The sequence below is a fragment of the Rhinoderma darwinii genome, chromosome 2 (genome assembly GCF_050947455.1).
Source record: "Rhinoderma darwinii isolate aRhiDar2 chromosome 2, aRhiDar2.hap1, whole genome shotgun sequence".
In the NCBI taxonomy this organism is placed as follows: domain Eukaryota; kingdom Metazoa; phylum Chordata; class Amphibia; order Anura; family Rhinodermatidae; genus Rhinoderma; species Rhinoderma darwinii.
Genome location: NC_134688.1, coordinates 357,245,052 through 357,266,332, shown reverse-complemented (window position 1 = coordinate 357,266,332; position 21,281 = coordinate 357,245,052). Strand labels below are relative to the sequence as shown.

Genomic DNA, 21,281 nt, shown 5'->3' with positions numbered 1-21,281 from the left:
AAACCAGGGAGGGAATGAGGGGCGGGGAAACTCCGAAGGGCCTGATGAAGACGCATATCCTGCGTCGAAACGCGTAGCCTTTATTAAATCCTTATTTAAGCAGCAGCGCCTAGTATATTTGGTCCATTTTAATCCTATACCTGGCGGTAAATTTCCGTTTACCTGTTTGGACCTGGGCAGCAGCTGCATTTCTGCATTCTCAATACTTCCTACACACACTTTTGGTGTCTGCCCAAGCACATCCTCTGCAGTGGATAACATCACGTAGGCTATTTCTTGTTGCTTTTACACCAGCGTTGTGCCTGCTTTGCACAACCCTTTTAGGTGAGCATATTCAATCCTTTCCTTTTTGCATTTACCCGTGGGTAATCTACACTATGTGGCGCCGTGTTTTGTCTCTCTCTTTCCTTGTTTAATAAGGAACAAATGTCTGAAAACAGTGCATCAGGCATCATTGTCAGTTCAAAATAAAGGGACACCTCCCCTTATATTCAGATATACTTTACTGGAGTATAGTGGTATAGACCCAAAAGTTATTCACACAGCAGGTGGTCACTACATGACATAAAATTCCTTGAGATAAAATGTACGCAATGCAAACATCTTCACATCACACTCCTTGTATAACCACTTGAAGTGCAAAAATCAAGGTGATTTCCTTTGGGGTTAGAGCTTCACAACAGGTGCAGTTAACATGTTGGTCCACACGGCGGCAGCAGCTGTGGGGTAAGTGCACACACAGTGATAAGACCATCCATGAACGAGGTAAAAGATTTGTCAAGTGGAGTTTCTGTTAGAACAGTCTGGTAGGTGGCATGTGAGTTTTGGTCTTCTTGTGGAGAACAAGATCTCCAGTGCTTTAGCCAAAAAGACTAGAAAAAAATAAATATATAAAAAATAAAAATGTAAGTATCCACCAACACTTTCAATACAGGATTGGGTACAAAAATCACTGTTTTCATATGTAATTCCTCTTATCACTTACCGGATTACATTAGGGAACAAGGCATTTTAATGCAGCCCTGGCTACTATCTTCATTGCTATCTAGTTTTTTCATCCTGTACTGATGGATTTCCCGAACCAGAGTATAAAAAGCATCCTCAACACCCTGAAAAGAAAGTTCATAATCTAGATTATAATGACATTTTTTTCTAGCATAAGGAACTTCCCAACATGGTACATGAAAGAAACACAAGGTCAAACTCATACTTGTCTTGTTTTTGCCGATGTCTCAACGAAAGGGATTCCGTAACTCCTGGCTAGTTCTTGGGCTTGCTTGGTGTCAACAGTCCTTGTCGGCAGATCACATTTGTTACCAACAAGTACCATAGGAACATCATCGGAGTCTTTTACTCTTTTTATCTGCTCCCTACAAATAGGAGAAAGGTCATTTGTAACATATAGTTATAGATGCAGCATGTACATATTCTATGTACAAATGTCCAGTGGGAAGGATGCATGTTTACCAATAAGCTCCCTTTCCAGTGCTAACATTTATGGCAATATTTAAATTATTTATGAGGATTATACAAAAACTACATCAACTAAAAAACAACTGGTGGAGCATGCAGGCCTTCAAGACAATACAGATCTCACGTCTCAAACATCAAACCTGTACAGCGCTGCAGTGGAGCCGAATGGTTGGTACAAGTAGAACTGCGGAGTGCTCTACTACTACTAGGACCTTAAAGGGGTTATAGGAGTTAGGATAGGCAATCAATATTAGATCGGTGGGGGTCCGACTGTTGGCAACTCTGCCGATCATTGTTTAAATGGTTAAGAAAAGAATGGCCATCAAGTTCAACCAAGGGATAGGAGCGGATATTTTTTTATTCTAGGAAATTATCTAAGCCATTTTTAAAGCCATCTACTCTTCATGCTGTGTTCTCCTCTCTGTGTGTGCGCCGTTGATTCACAGATGAATACTTTTTAATATTCCTACGAGTTACTTTTTACAGGCAACGCAAGTGTCGGATCTAGCCTTAACAAAACAAAGATTTATTCAAAGTGAAGTAGTGAAAACGTAAAAACAAACCAAAACACTGCACATTCTGCCTCAACCATGTGGAAAAAGCAAGGCTGCATTCACTCCAGCCTTAAGGCTTTCCGTTGTTCTGGTCTGTCAGAGCAGAACATCAGAAATAACGGAAGTGCAGGTTCCATTGCACAACGGACACCACCCGCCGCAGACGGAACTCATGTACTTTACTTAAGTCGAGGCATCCATGGTTTTACCGGATACAATAGCGCAGCGTGCTGTTTCCGGTATTTTCTGCTGGATCTGACGGGAGGCCCCAAACGGAGCCTCCAACGCAGATATGAACGAGGCCTAATTGAACGCTCTCTTTTAAAAGATGTATTCAGGAAGTGAGCTTAATTAAAAGTCACTGCCATTCCTATACTTCGCACCCCAAGTCACATGCTTGTAAACGCCAGTATGAAAAACGGTTGCCACCACAGAATAATAGTCACCCATTATATTGAGCAAGCTTAAATATATAGAACAGTTGTGGTTTACCTATAGGAATTAATATCAGCAAAAGATTTGCTATTGTTGATTGCAAACACGCAAAGGAAGCCTTCCCCAGTGCGCATATACTGGTCACGCATTGCGCTATACTCTTCTTGACCTGCAGTATCCAAGATATCCAGCAAGCAGGTTTCTCCGTCAATCACCACTTGCTTCCGGTACGAATCCTATGGGAAGACAGAAAAATAGTTTAAAGAAATAGATCTAGTTTACAATTTGTTTGCTTAATTCATTGAGATTCATAACAGAAAATAGTAGTTCTCTTTAGGCCTTGTACACACAGAGCAGACTTTGCATATGTTTGTTAAGCCAAAACCTGAATTGGATACGGGAGAGCATAACTATATGATAGATTTTTCTTCTGTTTAGGTTCCGCGCCTTTTTTTGGCTTAAATAAATACATGCAAAATCTGCAGTGTGTGAACAAGGCCTTAAAGGGATTTTTGGTCCCCTAAAATCTAATTCAAGCAGATGAACGTGGTTTCCGTTTTTCTCCGTTCCGTAGGTTTTCTGTTTTTTCCCAATGGAAACAATAGAATAGTCGACTACGCTGTTTTCGCTAAAAAAAAACAAAAAAAAACAGAAACCATTTGCAACGGAAGCATTACCATTGAAATCAACAGTAATGCAAACGGAAGATTTGTCTTTCCATTCATGCGTTCCTCCAACGGAAAGCTGCAACGGAACCCATGAACGGTAACCAAAGCTGATTTAAACACAGCCTAAGCAGACTTTTCACTATGTCCTGTTACCCTGTTTGATTTTTAACTTTGTGCTGCTAAATAAAGCAGAACATTTTACGGACCTCCAAATGGTGCTGGGCGTCTCTATTCTGAACCATATCATCCCAGTCTTCCATGACATGCAAGTGCACATGGGATTTAATAGCTGTGGTGAGCTGCCTTCTACATGCGATTTCTCCTTCTGATACATTTGCAGCGGTCAGGTTTTCGTTCCTTTTCAGTGGGGGTCTGACCTCTAGGAACCCCCACCGATCCCGAAAATGATGTCATACGTAGCCTTTTACCCTTTTTATCTCTGCACAGCAGTGCTTCCGATCGACCACAGTGCAGGGAACTGCAAGATAGTTCTATTCAAGAGAATGGGCCTGTGATGAGGTTCTCTATACAGAAGGTGGCCGAGAGTACCACTGTGCAGGGAAACACTGAAGCAGCACTACATTCGTTCTGAGGTTTATTAGGGTCGGATCTCTGCCGAGTAAGAACATATCCTAGCTGTATTCCATCACTTGTAATAGTGGGAAAACTGTAATAACTAGTTTAGCAGAGATCCTAATAGTCCAAATAGAAAGTCCTGATGTTGTGACCATAATTGTGCAAACAACATTCATTTCCTTGATAATTCATTGAAACTCGTTATAAAACTATCAACAAAGCATCACTGTAGGTATGGTAGACTGTACCTCAATGGTAGGATCATATTCATCCACAAAATGGTTCTGTATAAGCTGTATTGTTAAGGCACTTTTTCCAACACCTCCAGCTCCCACCACCACTAGTTTATATTCCGTCATTTCTGTAGAGTGGCTCCCTGGAGGAAGAAAAAAATTATTTCATATGTGAAAGGCGTACAGCAGGAAGCCATAAATGTTAAAAAGTTCAATGTTCGGCTCTGTTCACATTAGGTTTGTGCCCTACATCGGGAAAAAGCTCCCAGCATATATGCCAAACATACATCATTCACCAGACAGAGGCTAAAAGAGTTCTTGGACATGTCTTGTATACGTCGGCATTCTTTTTTCCGCATAGAAAAAGTGTTATCTACTACGCTTTCTATGCAGAGGCATCCTGCAAAAAAAAAAAAAAAGTGTTTTTTTGTTTTAACATTGGATCCCCCTTTATGCTTATACAGTGGCATACGTCAGGGGTATACATTGCTCAATACTCTCGGCTTATATGTCTGACAGGTTTAGACGCAATTTTCTTTCCAATCCGAACATTCAACCGGGAAAGGGCAAAGATATTTCCTATGGAGAATCGTTAATTTAGTAAGAAATAATGTGTTTTCATTGCTTCACATGTACTTTTTTTAATCCAATAATAAAAGTTAAATGTTACAAGTTTGCAGAATGAAGATAGATTTATGTTTTACATGGGCTCTGGAAAAGTCTTTACAAAACTTTTCCAATTTCCCATACACATAATTTTTGTCTGCAAAGGCAATTAATTTCCATCCTGACTTAGACATTTCTGCCGCATGCTGAGTTTTTCGATATGAAAGACCAAATGAAATCTGTATTCCAGAGAACTTATTTAGTGCCTTCACAGCAAAAAATTCAACCAGTGCCAAGTGAGTTTCTATTATGTGTCCATCCATCGGTTTATAAAAACAAGATTGTAGTCATGGAGAAAACGTAACAACCAGTAAACTGAAACCACAGAAGTCAGGACTGGGTCCGATGGCTTCCTTTTCCGTTTGACACGTACATGAACCCCTCAAGTCACACATAATGGGAGATTCCTGAAGCTGCTCAGGGGCCTTCTCCATATTCACAGGAGAAACACTTAAGTTGTGGCCTGGGAAAGAACACCTGAAGTGGAGGAAGGAAGCAGCAAGGGTTCAAAGGGATGTGCTGAGGAACAAAGAAGCATGCTTGATTTTCATCTGGTTTATCTTCTGCCCTGATGTGTTCTTACTGATTTACTAATGCTGTCTAAGGCTACATTCACACGAAAGTGAAAAATGGCCGTGACACAGAAGTTTTTGTGTTTTTTTTTTTTTTTTAAACAGACGTTCTCCAAGCAATGAAGACGGCTCCCATAGAACTCAATGGATCAGTTTTTACCGGCTGTTTTTCAGGAATCAATCCTTGCAACGGCCGGTAAAATGTTATCTTGGCGGAGGACTCCTCGGACACTACACTACTTTGAGCACTGACCCCAGGGAAACCCCTGACATCACTGTCCATATATGGATAGTGATGTCGGGTTTTCAACAATGGAAGATCTCCTGTCTTGGGAAAGTCCTTGACGTCTCTGTCCATATATGCCTCTGGACTTGATGTAGCTCCCTCGGGAGAAGAGAGCGCGCGCCGGCACATCTTCATACCGTCACACAGCCCCATGTAGCAGATCGCTCTAGGAGTGGAATCCCCAGCCAGAGCATTACCGACGCTTTGGCCAGGGGTTCTTCTGCTGGAGGAGCCCCTGAAGCCACTGTCCATATATGAACAGTGATGTCAGGGGCTTCCCCAGAGAAGGAGTCCCAGAGCAGAGACTATACTAGCGCTCTGCTCTGAGACTCCTGCCCTGGGGAAACCCCTGACATCGCTGTCCATATATGGACAGCGATGTCAGGAGCAGAGCAGCAGTCCCAGGCAGAGCGCTAGAAGCGGCTCTACTCCGGGACTCCGGCGCTGGGGAAGCCCCTGACACCACTGTCCATATATGGACATCGATGTCAGGAGCAGAGCTGGAATCCCAGGCACACCGCTAGTAGCGCTCTTCCCAAAACTTTGGCTCTGGGGTGAGTGATGTCAGGGGGTTCCCCCAGAGTCCAGGAGCAGAGCCTATACTATCACTCTGCTCTGAGATTGCGGCTCTAGGGTTTCCCTTGACATCCTTGTCCATATATGGACTGTGATGTCATTAGCAGAGCTGGAGTCCCAGGCAGAGTGCTAGTACCATTTTCCCCAGGACTCCTGACTGGGGTTGCCCCTGACATCACATTTTGGTCCAGGAGTATCCCGACATCACTGTCTATCGACAATACCGTCAGGGGCACTACCAGCAGAGGAATCCCTAGCAATGCGCTGGCTGGGGATTCCACTGCTAGAGGGAGCCATCTACAGCGGGCGCTGTGGCACTATCTACAAAGGGCACTGTGGCACTAATAAGTGGCTGCCCAACCTTGACATTCTTGTGTCTACCAAACGCTGCCAACTGAGCCGTCTGACTGCATTTAGCAACATTTAAACTGGAAAACTGGATTGTTAAGACACACGTAGAGTAAACACGCAAATTTCCAGTAAGTTTAAACCAAACGGTATTATTACAGTAATGTAGCATTATGGTTATAGTAGTTCGAATAACTAATTGATTAACAATAATTTTGTATTGTAGCAAATTTGAAAGTAATGCGGCCCGTCAACTTCAAATTTTTCTATTTACCCGGTCGAGTTTGAGACCCCTGCACATACAACACCATTTAGATGAATGGAACTTTCTGCAACAATGTCTAAAATGTGTGCATGGGACCTAAGGGTGCAGTTGGACGCGGAATATTTTATGAAATTTCTGCGACTGAAAATCAGTTCCGATCATCAGGTGCATGGATTTCTGCAAGTTGCATTCAGATGAATTTCAAACCGCAAAAAAAACCTCAACTGGCAAATTGACATGATGCGGATTTGAAAGCCGCACCACAGAGCATTTTCCAAATGACTTTTCTACAAAAAAAATTTTTACGCAGCGTGCGGCTGAGATTTGCAGAAATCTGTTCCACTTTACTGCTACTGTAAATGCTGCGGAATTTCCACATAGAATTCTGTTTCAGAAATTCTATAGCGTATCTTGCCTGTGGGAAAATATATATATATATATATATATATATAAGAAAAAAAAATGTTAGGCCTTGTTCACACGGGAAAAAAAAAAAACGAATAAAAAAACGACGTGTAAACGTCAAAAGCGCTAGCGTTTTTGCAAAGTGCTTTTTAAGTACAGGCTTTTTTGACGCGTTTTCGGGCGCCTAATTAGGACTTCCATTGACTGTGAATTAGGCACATTTTCGGTGCACTTTACACGCCGAGAATTGACCTGATGCTTTTTCTACACGATACGTTTTTTTAAAAACGCGTGCATAAAAAAAAAAAAAAAAACGTTTTATGCACTGCAATGCATTTTTCCATTGAGGTCAATGGGAAGCCTCAAGCATGCATTTTTTACGCGTTTTTCGCTGCGTAAAGCGCTGCAAAAACGCTGTGTGAATAAGGCCTTGCAGTCACCAGAAAACCAAATATACGAGGGTTATGTTTTAGTTCGTTTATTAGATAAAACCTCAAAACGACGGATTCCTTGCACAACATATAAAGCCGGAAACCATTGGCACCGGATCCGTCACCATTGAAATCAACGGTGATCGAATCGGAAACCGTAGGTGTCAGTCAGGGCTCCGTTTTGACGAAAATCTCAGACGGAACAGAGCCCTGACGCAGATGTGAACGAAGCCCAAGTCCAACTTTACTTTTTTATAACATTATGCTGGAATTTCTGCATGTCACCATGTTGTGCATTTACGTAAGCCATAATAGGCATTTGCAAGGGAACGCCCTGGAAACCTTGGTAAAATCCTGGTCTCTCTCCATGGTGATGGCAGACCCTGCGAATAAGCCGCTGGGACACGCGATCACCATGAGAAGGGTGTACTCCCTTGTACAGTACTGCGATCATCAGTGATTGCTACAATGAACAGGTCAACTGCACTGCTGCTCTCATGGGTACATTATTTCTGGCCATTATATCACTGGGCTGCCATTGTTATTCCTCATCTATACATACACACACACACACACACACACAAACAACTTATTCTGAAAAGTCACCTGAGTAGTTCGGTATGCTTTAAGGACACTGCCTATTTAGAACCAAAAGGATGAAAAAACTTTTTATTTATCCGTTAAAGTAGTCACATAAGGGCTTATTATGTGGGATAAGATGGCACCTTTTTGGGGTACATATAATTGTATTACTTTTATGGGGCGAGAGGTGACAGCAATTCCGCCATTGGTTTTTGTGTATTGTTTTTACTGAGTTCACCGGGTTGTATAAACGACGATAACGTTATTCTGTGGGTCACTACGATTACGGCGATACCAAGATGTATAGAGTTTGTGGTTTTTTTCTACCCAATAAAAACTATTTAGAAAAAAAATTTTTTTTAGTATCGCTGCATTCAAAGATCCCTAACATTTTTATTTTTCTGTCAATTGAGTTCCATGAAAATGAGTTGTAGTTTTCAATTATATTATTTTGGGATACATACTGTTTTTTTTCTCTTTATTCAACTTTTTTTTTAGGATGCAGGATGATCGAAAAACAGCAATTTTTTAATTTGTCTTTTTACGGCTTTATTACGAGTCATTACGAATGCAACAATGCCAAATACGTATAGTTATAATTTATTTTTACATTAGTTTCCAAAATACAAGGCTTTGTAAGGAGAAAAAAGGGGATTTTTTTTATTTTTTATATTTGAACAAAACTTTTTGGGTAACAACAATGTTTTTAACTTTTTTCTTTTTAAGGGACTTGAACATCTGACCTGCTGATCACTCATAAAATGCATTGCAATACATCTGTGTAAAACGGACAGTCAGCCTATTAGGCTCTGCCTGTGGCCATGGTTAGACCCCCAGGTGCCAAAGCAATACACAGGAACCATGCAATCGCATTTGTCGGGTGCAGATAGGGTGACAGAGGGAGTACCCTCCGTCTGTCCAGCCACTTAGATGCCACGGTCAGCACTGACTGCGGCATCTAAGGGGTTAAACGGCTGGGAACACTTATTTGCGATTCCGGCCGCTAGAGCAGGGTGTCGGCTGTACATTACAACCTACATCCACAAGTGGGTGCGCCGGCTCAGCTCCTAATACTGTGCCATCACAGCACCGCAATAGTACTACGGCTCCATTAACTGCAAGCCGCAGTGTACTAATGCGGTGAAAAATGGGAAGGGGTTAATTAATGTGCTCGCAAACTTAAGGCTTTGTTCACATCTGCGTCAGGGCTCCTTTCCGACTGAGCTTTCTGTCGGAACGGAGCCCTGACTGACAAACGGAAACCAGTGGTTTCCATTTCCACGATCATTGATTTAAATGGTGACTGATCCGGTGCCAATGGTTTCCGTTTGTCTCAGTTGTGCAGTGGTTCCGTCGGGTTTAGTCGACTACGCTATTGATTCCGTCAGAACAACGGAACCCCTGCACAACTGAGACAAATGGTGAAATCAATGGTGATGGAAACGGAAACCTCTGGTGTCAGTTTGTGTCTGTTCAGGGTCCCGTTCTGACGGAAAGCTGAGACGGAACCCCAACGCAGATGTGAACGAAGCCTTAGATTGCGTGTTCAGTAAAAAGCAGATGCCAGAAACCTTATCTGTATCTTGGGTATGTTGAAATCATGCCTATCCATCTTCCCCCCCCCAGATATCTGCCGTCAAGGAGAGTTGGGAGACCCCCACCCCCCACATTAGAGCGTTGTCTAGTGCCACCAAAACTAGCAGGTTTGGTTGACTCATCTAAAGTGTATGGGCACCTTTACATTTATGACAAAAGCAAAATATTAAACAAACTTTGCATAAACCAATAGTGCAAGCGAATATAAGAAACTTTGTAATATACCTTATTAGAGAAAAACGCCTCTTTCTCCAGTTACCAAATCCTACCCACCCCAAAAAAAAAAAAAAAAAAAAAAAAAAAAAAAAAAAAAGACTCTTCACTGACTTAGGCCCCATGCACGCAGCCATAAAAAAAAAAAAAAAAAAAAAAACACGTACATTGCAGACCGCAATACAGTCCGCAATTACGGACACGCCCGGTGCAATTGGCTGCGAACATCTTTCGGTACCGCTACGGATAGGTGTCCGTGCCGGGGATTATGGAGCATGTCCTACTTTCTTGATTTTACGGGCCGTGCTCCCATACTCCGTATGGGAGCACGGCACGAAAATGCAGCCCACGGCAGTGTGCATGAGGCCTGAGTTTACTACTTTTTACGTCTCCTCAAGACAAGACAGAGCATCAGTTCACTGAAGGATCACGTTACAACTGTTCTTACAAGTATATGAAGAGGGGAGGAGAAGGGTCAGAGAGGCAGAGAGATTCAGACACTGCTGCAGCTGCCTGGTAAGTGTTCTCTCACACCCAGGGCTGGCATCAGCACTCGGCGAACCTGGAGCCCACTCGTCCGCCGGGTGCTGATGCCGCCATCGTCACCGCATCACTGTCTATATATGGACAGTGATGTCAGGAGGAGTTCCAGGCAGAGCGCTAGAAGCAGTTCTGCTCCAGGACTCCATCTCTGGGGAAAAGCCCCCAAACATCACTGTCCATAAATGGACTGTCAGGGGCTTCCCCAGAGTAGGGGCTTCCCCAGAGACGGAATCCCGGAGAAGAGCTGCTCCTAGCGCTCCGCCTGGGACGCCTTCTCTCCTCCTGACATCACTGTCCATATTAGGGATGTCACGATACCAGAATTTGGACTTCGATACCGATACTTTGTGTAGTATTGCGATTTCGATACCAAAACGATACTTTGCAAACAGGAATAAAAAAAAAAGTTCTTCCATTTTCTGATGTGAGGCACGAGGTGTGATGAATTTTGAATGTGCCTCACATTAATAGTAATTAACCCCATCATGTTTCTCAGTCATAATGGGTTAATATGTAAGGTACATGATGGGGTTAATTACTATTAATGTAAGGCACATGGAGGTTAAATTTATAACACCACGTGCCTCACAATAACTGAAAGAAAGCAGTTTTTTTTACAGCGTACACATCATAAATTGCGCAAAAAAAATTGCTGTGCATATTATTACGGCCACGCCAATACCGAATGTGTATATATTTTATGTATTGAGACTTATTTTAATGTTTATTGTAAAAAAGGTGTATGTGTATTTTTTTTAAATTTAATATTACTTTATATTTTGACATTTTAATGTACTGGCATATCTATATACTGATAGTACACAGGCATATATCTATATTACAGTACATTATGCTGTGTACTGATAGTACACAGGAAGTTGTTAGGACATACCCAAGTATGCCCTAACAGGAAATATGGTAGGACAGCCCTGGGGTCCTTCAATGGACCCTGGGCTGTCTGCCCATATATGGTATGTCCCTCAATCGCGTCACAGGGATTCCTGTGATGCAATTCAAGGGGAATCCCCCCTTCTCATTTTCCCCTGAATGCTGCAGTCAGCTTTGATCGCAGCATTCAGAGGAATAACGGCGGAGATGAGAGGTTTCTCTGATCTCCGCCATTAATAGCTTTGTAATACAGCCATTGCCCCGCTCCTGACAATAGGTTCGTGTGTGGTCAGCCTGAGGTGATGCGGCACGCGCTGCACTAATGAGCGGCAGTTCAGGCACTGAAGACAGAACATGGGGGTGTTTTGTAGTGCGCCCGCCATGTCGTGTCTTCAGTGCCGCGCTGGCCGCATTGCATCATCTTAATAGCGCGCGCTTGTCAGAACTCAGGAGCAGGGTAATGACTATTACACTGCCTTAGCCCCGCTCTCATACATTCATGTGTTACTATACTTAGCTGGGGGGGCCACACAGCTTAGTATCGAAATACATGAAACAACGGTATCGAACAGTTTTGGGGTGCACGGCATCGTGCATCCCTAGTCCATATATGGATAGTGATGTCAGGAGCAGAGAAGGCTTCCCAGGCAGAGAGCTAGAAGCGGCTCTGCTCCGGGACTATGTCTCTGGGGAAGCCCCTGACATTACTGTCCATATATGGACAGTGTTGTCAGGAGCAGAGCAGTGACCCAGGCAAAGTGCTATTAGCGATCTGCCTGGGACTTTGGCTCTGGGGTTGCCCCTGGCATCACTAGCCGTATATAGACAGTGATGTCAGGGACTTCCCCAGAGCCCGAGTACCGGAGCAGAGCCTTTACTAGTTCTCTGCCCGAGACTACAGCTCTTCACCAGACATCCCTATCCATATATGGATACTGATGTCAGGAGCAGAGCAGGAGTCCCAAGCAGAGTGCTAGTAATGCTCTGCCCGGGACTATGGCTCTGGGCTTGACCCCAACAACACTGTCCATATATGGACAATGACGTCAGGTGCTTCCCATGAAGCGGAATCCCCAGCCAGAGCGTCGGCAATGCTCTGGCTGGGGATTCCACTCCTAGAGGGAACCACAAAAGCGCTACCTATAGGGAGGGTGGCTGTGTGGCACTACCAGGTAGGGTGTCTGGGACCCCCCTGGGACGTGGGGGCTGTGTGGCACCACCTGAGAAGTGGGGCTGTGTGGCACTATCTACAGAGGGCACTAAATTTATGGGGGTACAAACTGGGGGACCTAACTTCTATATGGGCGCATAAACCGGGCCGAACGTCTATATGGGGCACAAAGTGACGTTGTCTGCCATTTTACTGCCGCCATAAGTTCCCCCGCAAAGGGGCCTACTAAGTCTGTGTCGCCCAAGGGCCCACAAACCTGGAGCTGGCCCTGCTCACGCCAGTGCTGAATTCTCAGCTACACTGCCCATTACTGCTATATAATGTCCACTGGTTGGAGATGGGTGCTAGGAGTGGAAAACTTCAACAGGCCATAAATGTGTTTTCAATATCTGACTTGTTCCATGAGTGGCTAGCTGAGACTACCTACCTTCCCCTGCTAAGCAGCCCAGCAGAGAGCTATGAATGAAGAATACAAGCTAAATCCACACAGAAAAGTCTGCAACAAAGCACAGTACAGTGCAAGTGAATAAGGTTTTGCAAGAAAACCAGAACAACAAAATCTTCATTGGATGGTAGTCATGGTGGGGATTTTCTTATCCACAGCACACCCGATCAGTTAGATTTTTGCCATGGATTTCACCCGTTGCAATGAAAATCTGCCATGCAAATGTTGTCGCTTTTTAGGCTAATTCCACTGTGTATTTTATGGGGAATCTGTCACTAGGAGAGACATCGTTAATTGAAGGCATCTAACAGATAAGCCAGGCCCAAAACTACACTACTGGGAGATTGTGATGACAACATTTGCCCCTATTCCTGCCAGGTGCAGTGTTGAGATCTTTTGGGACACACATCTGAAATATGTGTTTGTATACCAAAAAGGTAGTGTACAAACTTATACTGTGACGTTTCGATTGGACAAGCACATCTGACAGGTTTAGGTCTGGATCTTTTTTTTTTTTTATTAAATGGAGCCTATTTGCCTTCTGTGGGGCAGCAGCTAGGATAAATCCCCAACAGATGCTCGGTTTATTTTCAGAATATGAGGAATTCCATCAGATAATTATATTTAAGGGGACTGCAGATTTAATATGGATAACCTGTCCGTTTATCAAGATTGAAGCTCTAGTAAGTGCTCCGGCCCGTTTCGCACCAGACACCGCTGCATGGACAAGAATGCTGCGGTGTCCGTACCTGTATTAATGGGGGCACGGTACCCCCTTCATTCTGCTGATTAGTAGGGTTTCCAGCGTCGTACCCAAACCAACCACACACTGAAGGTCTCTATCCTAAGGTCCCCCCCTCCCCTTTAAATGACAGGACTTTACATATATTCTGACCTCTGCATTCTTTTAGCATTGTTCCCCTGGGGCTTTTAGAATAGGAACCTCAGAGATGTTTTGATGGCTTGAATTCAATGGGACTTTGATCATATCCAATCTGTTTTCTGTTAATTATTGATATAAATGGTGTTTTTTTTTTTTTTTTTTTTACTTTCTGCTTAGCCCCCCTGCTGATTCCTGCAGAGGCCCCCTCTCCCACAACAGTCTTACTAGAGCGCCACTGAAGTCAGTATAACCAGACCCCACTAACATTTTAGCTGTACGTCCCCTTTAAGGTAACCGCTCTCCTGATAGAGTCCAGAACAGCAGGCGCTATAGGAGCGGCGGGGGTTTCCCTCCTACTCAGTACTCGGGAATACACGTGTTGGGTAGAAGTGACTACAACATTCACACTGCTGGTGCTCACCCTCCACACCGCGTAGCGCTGCCTCCCTCCCGGTCCATGCACCGGTCACTGTGTCCCGGGATTTCCAACCTTTCTGGCTCCTCACCGGGAGCGACCACTCTGTCCGGGCGCACCCTGCACCCCTCCTCTTCCCCAGCAGCCGCTTCCGCGTCCTCTGCTCCAACACTCGCGAGATCTCCGCCCTCTCCACGCCTCGCACGCCAAGCTTGTCTTTATTCCGTCCTGTCTGCTTCTGTGTCCGGCACTGATAATGGGGTGACCGTGATCAGTACTAACTCTGCAGGTGTTCTGTACTGCCTAAATACAGCCCCTCAAGCATAGAGATTATGGTGCATTTACAAATAACCAGACTTTGAAAAAAAAAGGGTTTCTCAAGAAAATTGACTGAATGAATGAATGAAATGGCATAAAATAACAAAAAAAACTTTATACTCACCTGATAAACCCACCACCGCTCCACGACTCTCCTGCAGTGATGATGTGCCCGTATACCCACGTAGCTGCAGCAGCCATTCACTGGCCTCAGCGGTATACGGGCACGTCATCATTGCAGAAAGGTAAACAGATTTTCCGGGACCACAGCAGAAGCGGCGGATTTCCATACCCAAACTTATGGGTACCAAGGTAACCCAGGTTACCAGTAGCCGCTTGTCGATGCAGCCAGGATAGCTGGCTTCCGTAGCTAGTAACTTGTGTCCTAGGGTTACCATAAGACGCCACTTGATGCAGTGATCAATAATCACATAGCGAAACCGATAGCTCAGCGATCAAACACCAAAATAAAGATTGCAGGGACAAACTGCTGGAAAAACGTGATCCCCCAGATCAGGGCCGGACTCGGACTGAAATTTAGCCCTGGCATTTGAAAGCCCACAGGCCCACTTGCTGTGCGGTGAATGGGAAATAGTAGCTGTTCTCAATGAATTAGAATATCATCAAGAAGTTAATTTATTTCAGTAATTCAATTCAAAAAGTGAAACTCAGATATTCTATAGATTCATTACACACAGAGTGATCTATTTCCAGCATTTTTTTATTTTAACGTTGATGATTATGGCGAACAGTTAATGAAAACCCCAAATTTAGTCCCTCAGAAAATTAGAATATTAAATAAGTCCAATTTCAAAAACGATTTTTAATACCGAAATGTTGGCCTACTGAATAGTATGTCCAGTATATGCACTCAGTACTTGGTCGGGGCTCCTTTTGCATGAATTACGGCATCAATGCGGCGTGGCATGGAGGCGATCAGCCTGTGGCACTGCTGAGGTGTTATGGAAGCCCAGGTTGCTTTGATAGCGGCCTTCAGCTCGTCTGCATTGTTGGGTCTGGTGTCTCTCATCTCCCTCTTGACTATACCCCATAGATTCCCTATGGGGTTTAGGTCAGGCGAGTTTGCTGGCCAATCAAGCGCAGTGATACTGTGGTTATTAACCCCTTCAGGACTGTTTTCGCCTTGTGGATGCAGCCAATTTTTTCAAATCTGACGTGTCACTTTATGTGATAATAACTTGGGAATGCTTTTACCTATTCAAGCGATTCTGAGATTGTTTTCTTGTGACATGTTGTACTGTATGTTAGTGGAAAAATGTGATCAATAAATTCAGTATTTGTTTGTGAAAAACACCAAACTTTAGAGAAAATTTGCAAAAATTAGCATTTTTCTCAATTTAAATGTATCTGCTTGTAAGACAGATAGTAATACCACACAAAATAGTTACTAATTAACATTTCCCATATGTCTACTTTATGTTTGCATCATTTTTTGAACATCCTTTTTTTTTTTCTAGGACGTTACAAGGCTTAGAACTTTAGCAGCAATTTCTCACATTTTGAAGAAAATTTCCAAAACCTATTTTTATAGGTACCAGTTCAATTCTGAAGTGGCTTTGAGGGCCTTCTATATTAGAAACCCCCATAGGTCACCCAATTTTAAAAAACTGCACCCCTCAAAGTATTCAAAACAGCATTTAGAAAGTTTATTAACCCTTTAAGTGTTTCACAGGAATTAAAGCAAAGTAGGGGGAATTTACAAATTTCTTCTTTTTGTTGGAAAATCCATTTTAATAATTTTTTTTTCGTAACACAGAAGGTTTTACCAGAGAAACACAACTCAATATTTATTGCCCAGATTCTACAGTTTTTAGAAATATCCCACATGTGGCCCTAGTGCGGTAATGGACTGAAGCACCGGCCTCCGAAGCAAAGGAGCACCTAGAGGATTTTGGGGCATCCATTTTATTTGAATATATTTTAGGCACCATGTCAGGTTTGAAGAGGTCTTGTGGTGCCAAAACAGTGGAAACACCCCCAAAAAGACACCATTTGGCAAACTACACCCCTTAAGGAATTCATCAAGGGGTATAGTGAGCATTTTAACCCCACAGGTTTTTTGCTGAATTTAGCGGAATTAGTCCATAAAAATGAAAATCTAAATTTTTTTCCAATAAAACGTAGAAATTATCCATTGTTACAAGGAATAAAGAAGAGAACGTGCCCCTAGATTTGTAAAGCAATTTCTCCTGATTACGGCAATACCCCATATGTGGTAATAAACGGCTGTTTGGGCACACGGCAGCAATCAGAAGCGCCATTTGGCTGTCAAGGATCTGCCAGGCACTACGTCTGTGGATACTCCCAGGATTAATCAGTCGACACCTGAGGCCAGACCTCTTAGACTGACACCGGCTCCCACCAATCAGGGTGGCAGGCTCAGGAGTGGGAGAGCCTATCGCGGCCTGGTCAGTCGGAGTTAGCTCCGCCCCCTGTCCATTTATACCTGCCGTTTTCTCTTCCTCATTGCTTGTTATTCTTCTTGGATTCCTGGCCCCACTGCTGCCTTGCTCCAGCCTGCTTCTGCCTTGCTTCAGTTCCCGCTTATCCTGCTTCGCTCTGCCCCTGGCTTGCTTCCTGCTCTGTGTTGGTAAACTCAACTACATCCTGATCCTGACTGGCTCGTTCACCACTCCGTTTCCTCACGGTGTTCCGTGGGCTACTGCCCCTTCCCTTGCTTGTTCCCTGTTTGTATCCCTTTGCACTTAGTCAGCGTAGGGACCGCCGCCAAGTTGTACCCTGTCGCCTAGGGCGGGTCGTTGCAAGTAGGCAGGGACAGGGCGGTGGGTAGATTAGGGCTCACTTGTTCCCTTCACCTCCTTCCTGCCATAACATTGCTTTTGGAGCCCAAGTTTGCTGGATTGGTTTTTGGGTGTCATGTCGCATTTGCAAAGCCCCTGAGGGACCAAAACAGTGGACACCCCCCAGAAGTGACCCCATTTGGGAAACTACCGCTTTAAAAAGAATTTATCTAGGGGTATAGTGAGCATTTTGATCCCATAGGTTTTTTACTGAATTTAGTGTAATTAGGCCGTCAAAACTTCTTTTATTTTTTATAATAATTTTTTACGGCTTTCACCGTGCGCCATAAATGACATTTAATTTATTCTGCGGGTCGATGCGATTATGGCGATACCATATGTATATAGGTTTTTTTATGTTTTACTGTGTTTGCATGATAAAATCACGGTTTTAAAATAATTATTTCGTTTTCCATCAAGAAAGCTGTGTGAGGGCTTGTTTTTTGAGGAACAAACTAGTTTTTATTGGTACAATTTTTGGGTACATGCGACTTTTTGATCCCTATTTATGCAATATTTTGGGAGCTGAAGTGACTAAAAATAGCGATTCTGTTATTGTTTTTTTATTAATTTTTTTTATGGCGGTTACTGTGCGGAGTAAATGACATTAGATTTTTATAGTTCAGGCCGTTACGGACCCAGCGATACCAATTATGCATTGTTTATAATTTTATTTTTTTCTAATAATAAAGGACTTTATAAGGGAAAAAGGGCGATTTTTAAATCTTATTATTTTGAAATGTTACTTTTTTACTTTTGTAAATTTTTTTGTAACTTTTTTTTTTTTTTAGTCCCTCTAGGGATTTGAAGATCCAACTGTTGGATCGTTGTTATAATACCCTGCAATACTTATGTAATGCAGGGTATTATACCTGTCAGTTTCACACTGACAGGAGGCATAGTCACCATATTCGCTTTCCATAGATGGCAGATGGGAAGCCTTTGTTAGGCTTCTGGTTGCCATAGCAACAATCGGTGCCCGCAATTGCGCCGCGTCGTGCCGATGTTGCTATAACAACTTAAATGCGGCGGTCGCTATTGATCGCCGCATTTAAGGGTTTAATCGGTGGGGATCACAACTGTGATCCAACCCAATGTTTTCCCCCAGTACTAAGGCTGCTAGTAGCAGCCTGCACTGGGAGATGCCAGGCTGCGGGGAGTTCCTCTGTGCTCAGTTAGGAGCACACGTAGATTAACGGGCTGCAGGCACAAGGACCAGTGCTGCAGCCCGTTAATCTATGTGGGGTGGTCGGGAAGGGGTTAAACTAGGTATTAGTGCTTTTGGCAGTGTGGGCATGTGCCAAGTCCTGCTGGAAAATGAAATCCGCATCTCCATAAAGCTTGTCAGCAGAGGGAAGCATGAAGTACGCTAAAATTTCCTGCTAGACGGCTGCGTTGACTCTGGACTTGATATAACACAGTGGACCAACGCCAGCAGATGACATGGCTCCCCAAACCATCACGTACCGTGGAAACTTCACACCGGACCACAAGCAACTTAGATTTCAGTCACTCTCCACTGCTCCTCCGGACTCTAGGACCTTGATTTCCAAATGAAATGCAAAATTTACTTTCATCTTAAAACAGGACTTTGGACCACTGAGCAACGGACCAGTCCTTTTTCTCCTTAGCCCAGTCCCCTTCACTGTTTTTCACTGCACGGCGGCATCTCGGCCACCTGCAGTGCCCTGAACTGCAGCACTGCCCCATTCAAGTGAAAGGGGTCATGCTGCAGTTCCTTGCACCGCCATGTAGCCAGGGTGCTGCTGTGCAGGGAAAAACAGTGAAGGGGTCGCAGTGTTAAATCAGCACTGTGGCCTCTTCATTCTCAGGTGGGGTACTCAGTGGTCGAATCCCCACCGATCATAAAGTGATGGCATATCCTAGCGATATGCCATCACTTTGCAAGATGGTGATACCCCTTTAACACCCCTAAAAGTTCCTTGTTGAATGCACTCTGTGAGGGAAACTACAAATCCTAGCTGGTCCTGAGGGTCTGCAGCTGTCAGGATATGCTGGAAGTTATAGTTTCCTATGCATTGGAAGAGGATGACAGTAATGTGTAAGTGTATTTGCTTTAATTACCTAGTAGTGGGGGGTGGGCACTGGGCAAATCATTATTTTCATACTCCCTGTCCAGCCCTTGTCTTAGGTCTTACTATTTATGACTGTGCTCAGCTGTGTGAGCCAATCCAGCGCTGTAACTGCAGATGAAGGATGTGGGCGGACGACCGCAGTGGCGTACACAGAAATCACAAGGCCCCCCAAAAAGGAGAAATGTTACATGCACACTGCTAAATGACACTCCCGAAATATACTGTGTAGGGATGCACGGTGCATCGAAACTTCGATATTGTTTCAATACCGTTATTTGATGTATTTCGATACTTAGCTGTGCGGCCGCACTGCTCAGTATTGTAACACATGAATGTATGCGGCTGTGTAATACATGTGTGATACAGCCATTGCCCCGCTCCTGAGTCCTGACAAGTGCGCGCCGTCAGGATGATGCGATGCAGCCAGCGCTGCACTAATGAGCGTCGGCACTGAAAATAGAACATGGCGGGCGCACTACATGGCGGGGCAATAACTATATTACACAGCCGTAGCCCCGCTGGCGGAGATCAGAGAAACCTCTCATCTCTGCCGTTATTCCTGTGAATGCTGCGATCACAGCGGACTGCAGCATTCAGGGGAAAATGAGAAGGGGGGATGCCCCTTGGATCATGTCAGGAATTCATACCATACCATATATGGGCAGGCAGCCCAGGGTCCATTGAAGGACCCCAGGGCTGTCTTGCCATATTTCCTGTTAGGGCATACTTAGGTATGTCCTAACAACTGCCTGTGTACTATCCGTACACAAGCTAATGTACTGGCATATATCTGATATATGCCAGTACATTAAAGTTTAAAAAATAAAGTAAAAACATAAAGTAATGTTAAATTTAAAAAAAATACACATACACCTTTTTTACAATAAACATTAAAATAAGTCTCAATACATAAAATATACACACATTCAGTATTGGCGCAGCCGTAATAACCTGCACAACAATTTTTTTGCGTCATTTATGATGTGTACGATGTAAAAAAATAAAATAAAAACTGCTTTCTTTCACTTATTGTGAGGCACGTGGTGTGATGAATTTAACCTCCATGTGCCTAACATTAATGTGCCTTACACATTAACCCATTATGACCGAGAAACATGATGGGGTTAATTACTATTAATGTGAGGCACGTGGAGGTTAAATTCATCATCACACCTCGCGCCTCACATCAGAAAATGGAAAAACTATTTTTTTTGTTATTACTGTTGGCAAAGTATCGCAATACTACACAAAGTATCGGTACCGAAGTCCAAATTCTGGTATAGTGACATCCCTAATACTGTGTACTATGTCCAAATAACGCCACAGTGTACAGAACGTACTTGGGGGGACTATATCAATAGATTTACGCCAGTTTTCTGCCATAAAAAAGTCAAACATTTTGGCGCACACGATTGTGCTAAAATTTGTGACTTTATTTTTCTCGCTACTTTTGAAAAGGGGAGCAGGTTTTAGCAAAAGTACGACAGATTTATCATCATTTACACAAGAAAGTAGCTTAAAGAGGCTCTGTCACCAGATTTTCAAACCCCTATCTCGTATTGCAGCAGATCGGCGCTGCAATGTAGATAAGAGTAACGTTTTTTTTAAAAAAAACGAGCATTTTTGGCCAAGTTATGAGCATTTTTATATTTATGCAAATTAGGCTTTCTTAAGTACAACTGGGCGTGTTTAACCCCTTCGCGCCATTTCACGTACAGTTACGTCATGGGAGATGGCCTTTTCGCGCATCTCCACGTAACTGTACGTGAAGGAGATGAAGCTGGCTCAGGAGCTGAGCCAGCGACATCACCGCCGGGTGAC

General features: G+C 43.7%; 1 protein-coding gene across 1 annotated transcript; it reads right to left on the bottom strand.

Moving 5' to 3' along the window:
- Positions 1 to 485: 485 nt before the first annotated feature.
- NRAS (NRAS proto-oncogene, GTPase) lies at positions 486 to 14,312 on the bottom strand. Its single transcript, XM_075853816.1, has 6 exons — positions 14,231 to 14,312; positions 3,955 to 4,082; positions 2,520 to 2,698; positions 1,211 to 1,370; positions 986 to 1,109; positions 486 to 872 (listed from the first exon to the last, which is right to left on the bottom strand). Exons 2-5 carry the CDS (start codon positions 4,063 to 4,065, stop codon positions 990 to 992), a joined length of 570 nt encoding a protein of 189 aa, XP_075709931.1. The 5' UTR covers positions 4,066 to 4,082; positions 14,231 to 14,312; the 3' UTR covers positions 486 to 872; positions 986 to 989.
- Positions 14,313 to 21,281: the final 6,969 nt, after the last annotated feature.

Bases quoted from the DNA above. Each gene is read 5' to 3' on its own strand.
- NRAS (XM_075853816.1), bottom strand. From the start codon at position 4,065: ATGACGGAATATAAACTAGTGGTGGTGGGAGCTGGAGGTGTTGGAAAA. The intron at 2,699-3,954 runs GTACAGTCTACC...GTCTTCCCATAG, and splicing joins AATATGATCCTACCATTGAG to GATTCGTACCGGAAGCAAGT. The intron at 1,371-2,519 runs GTAAACCACAAC...TCCTATTTGTAG, and splicing joins GCTGATATTAATTCCTATAG to GGAGCAGATAAAAAGAGTAA.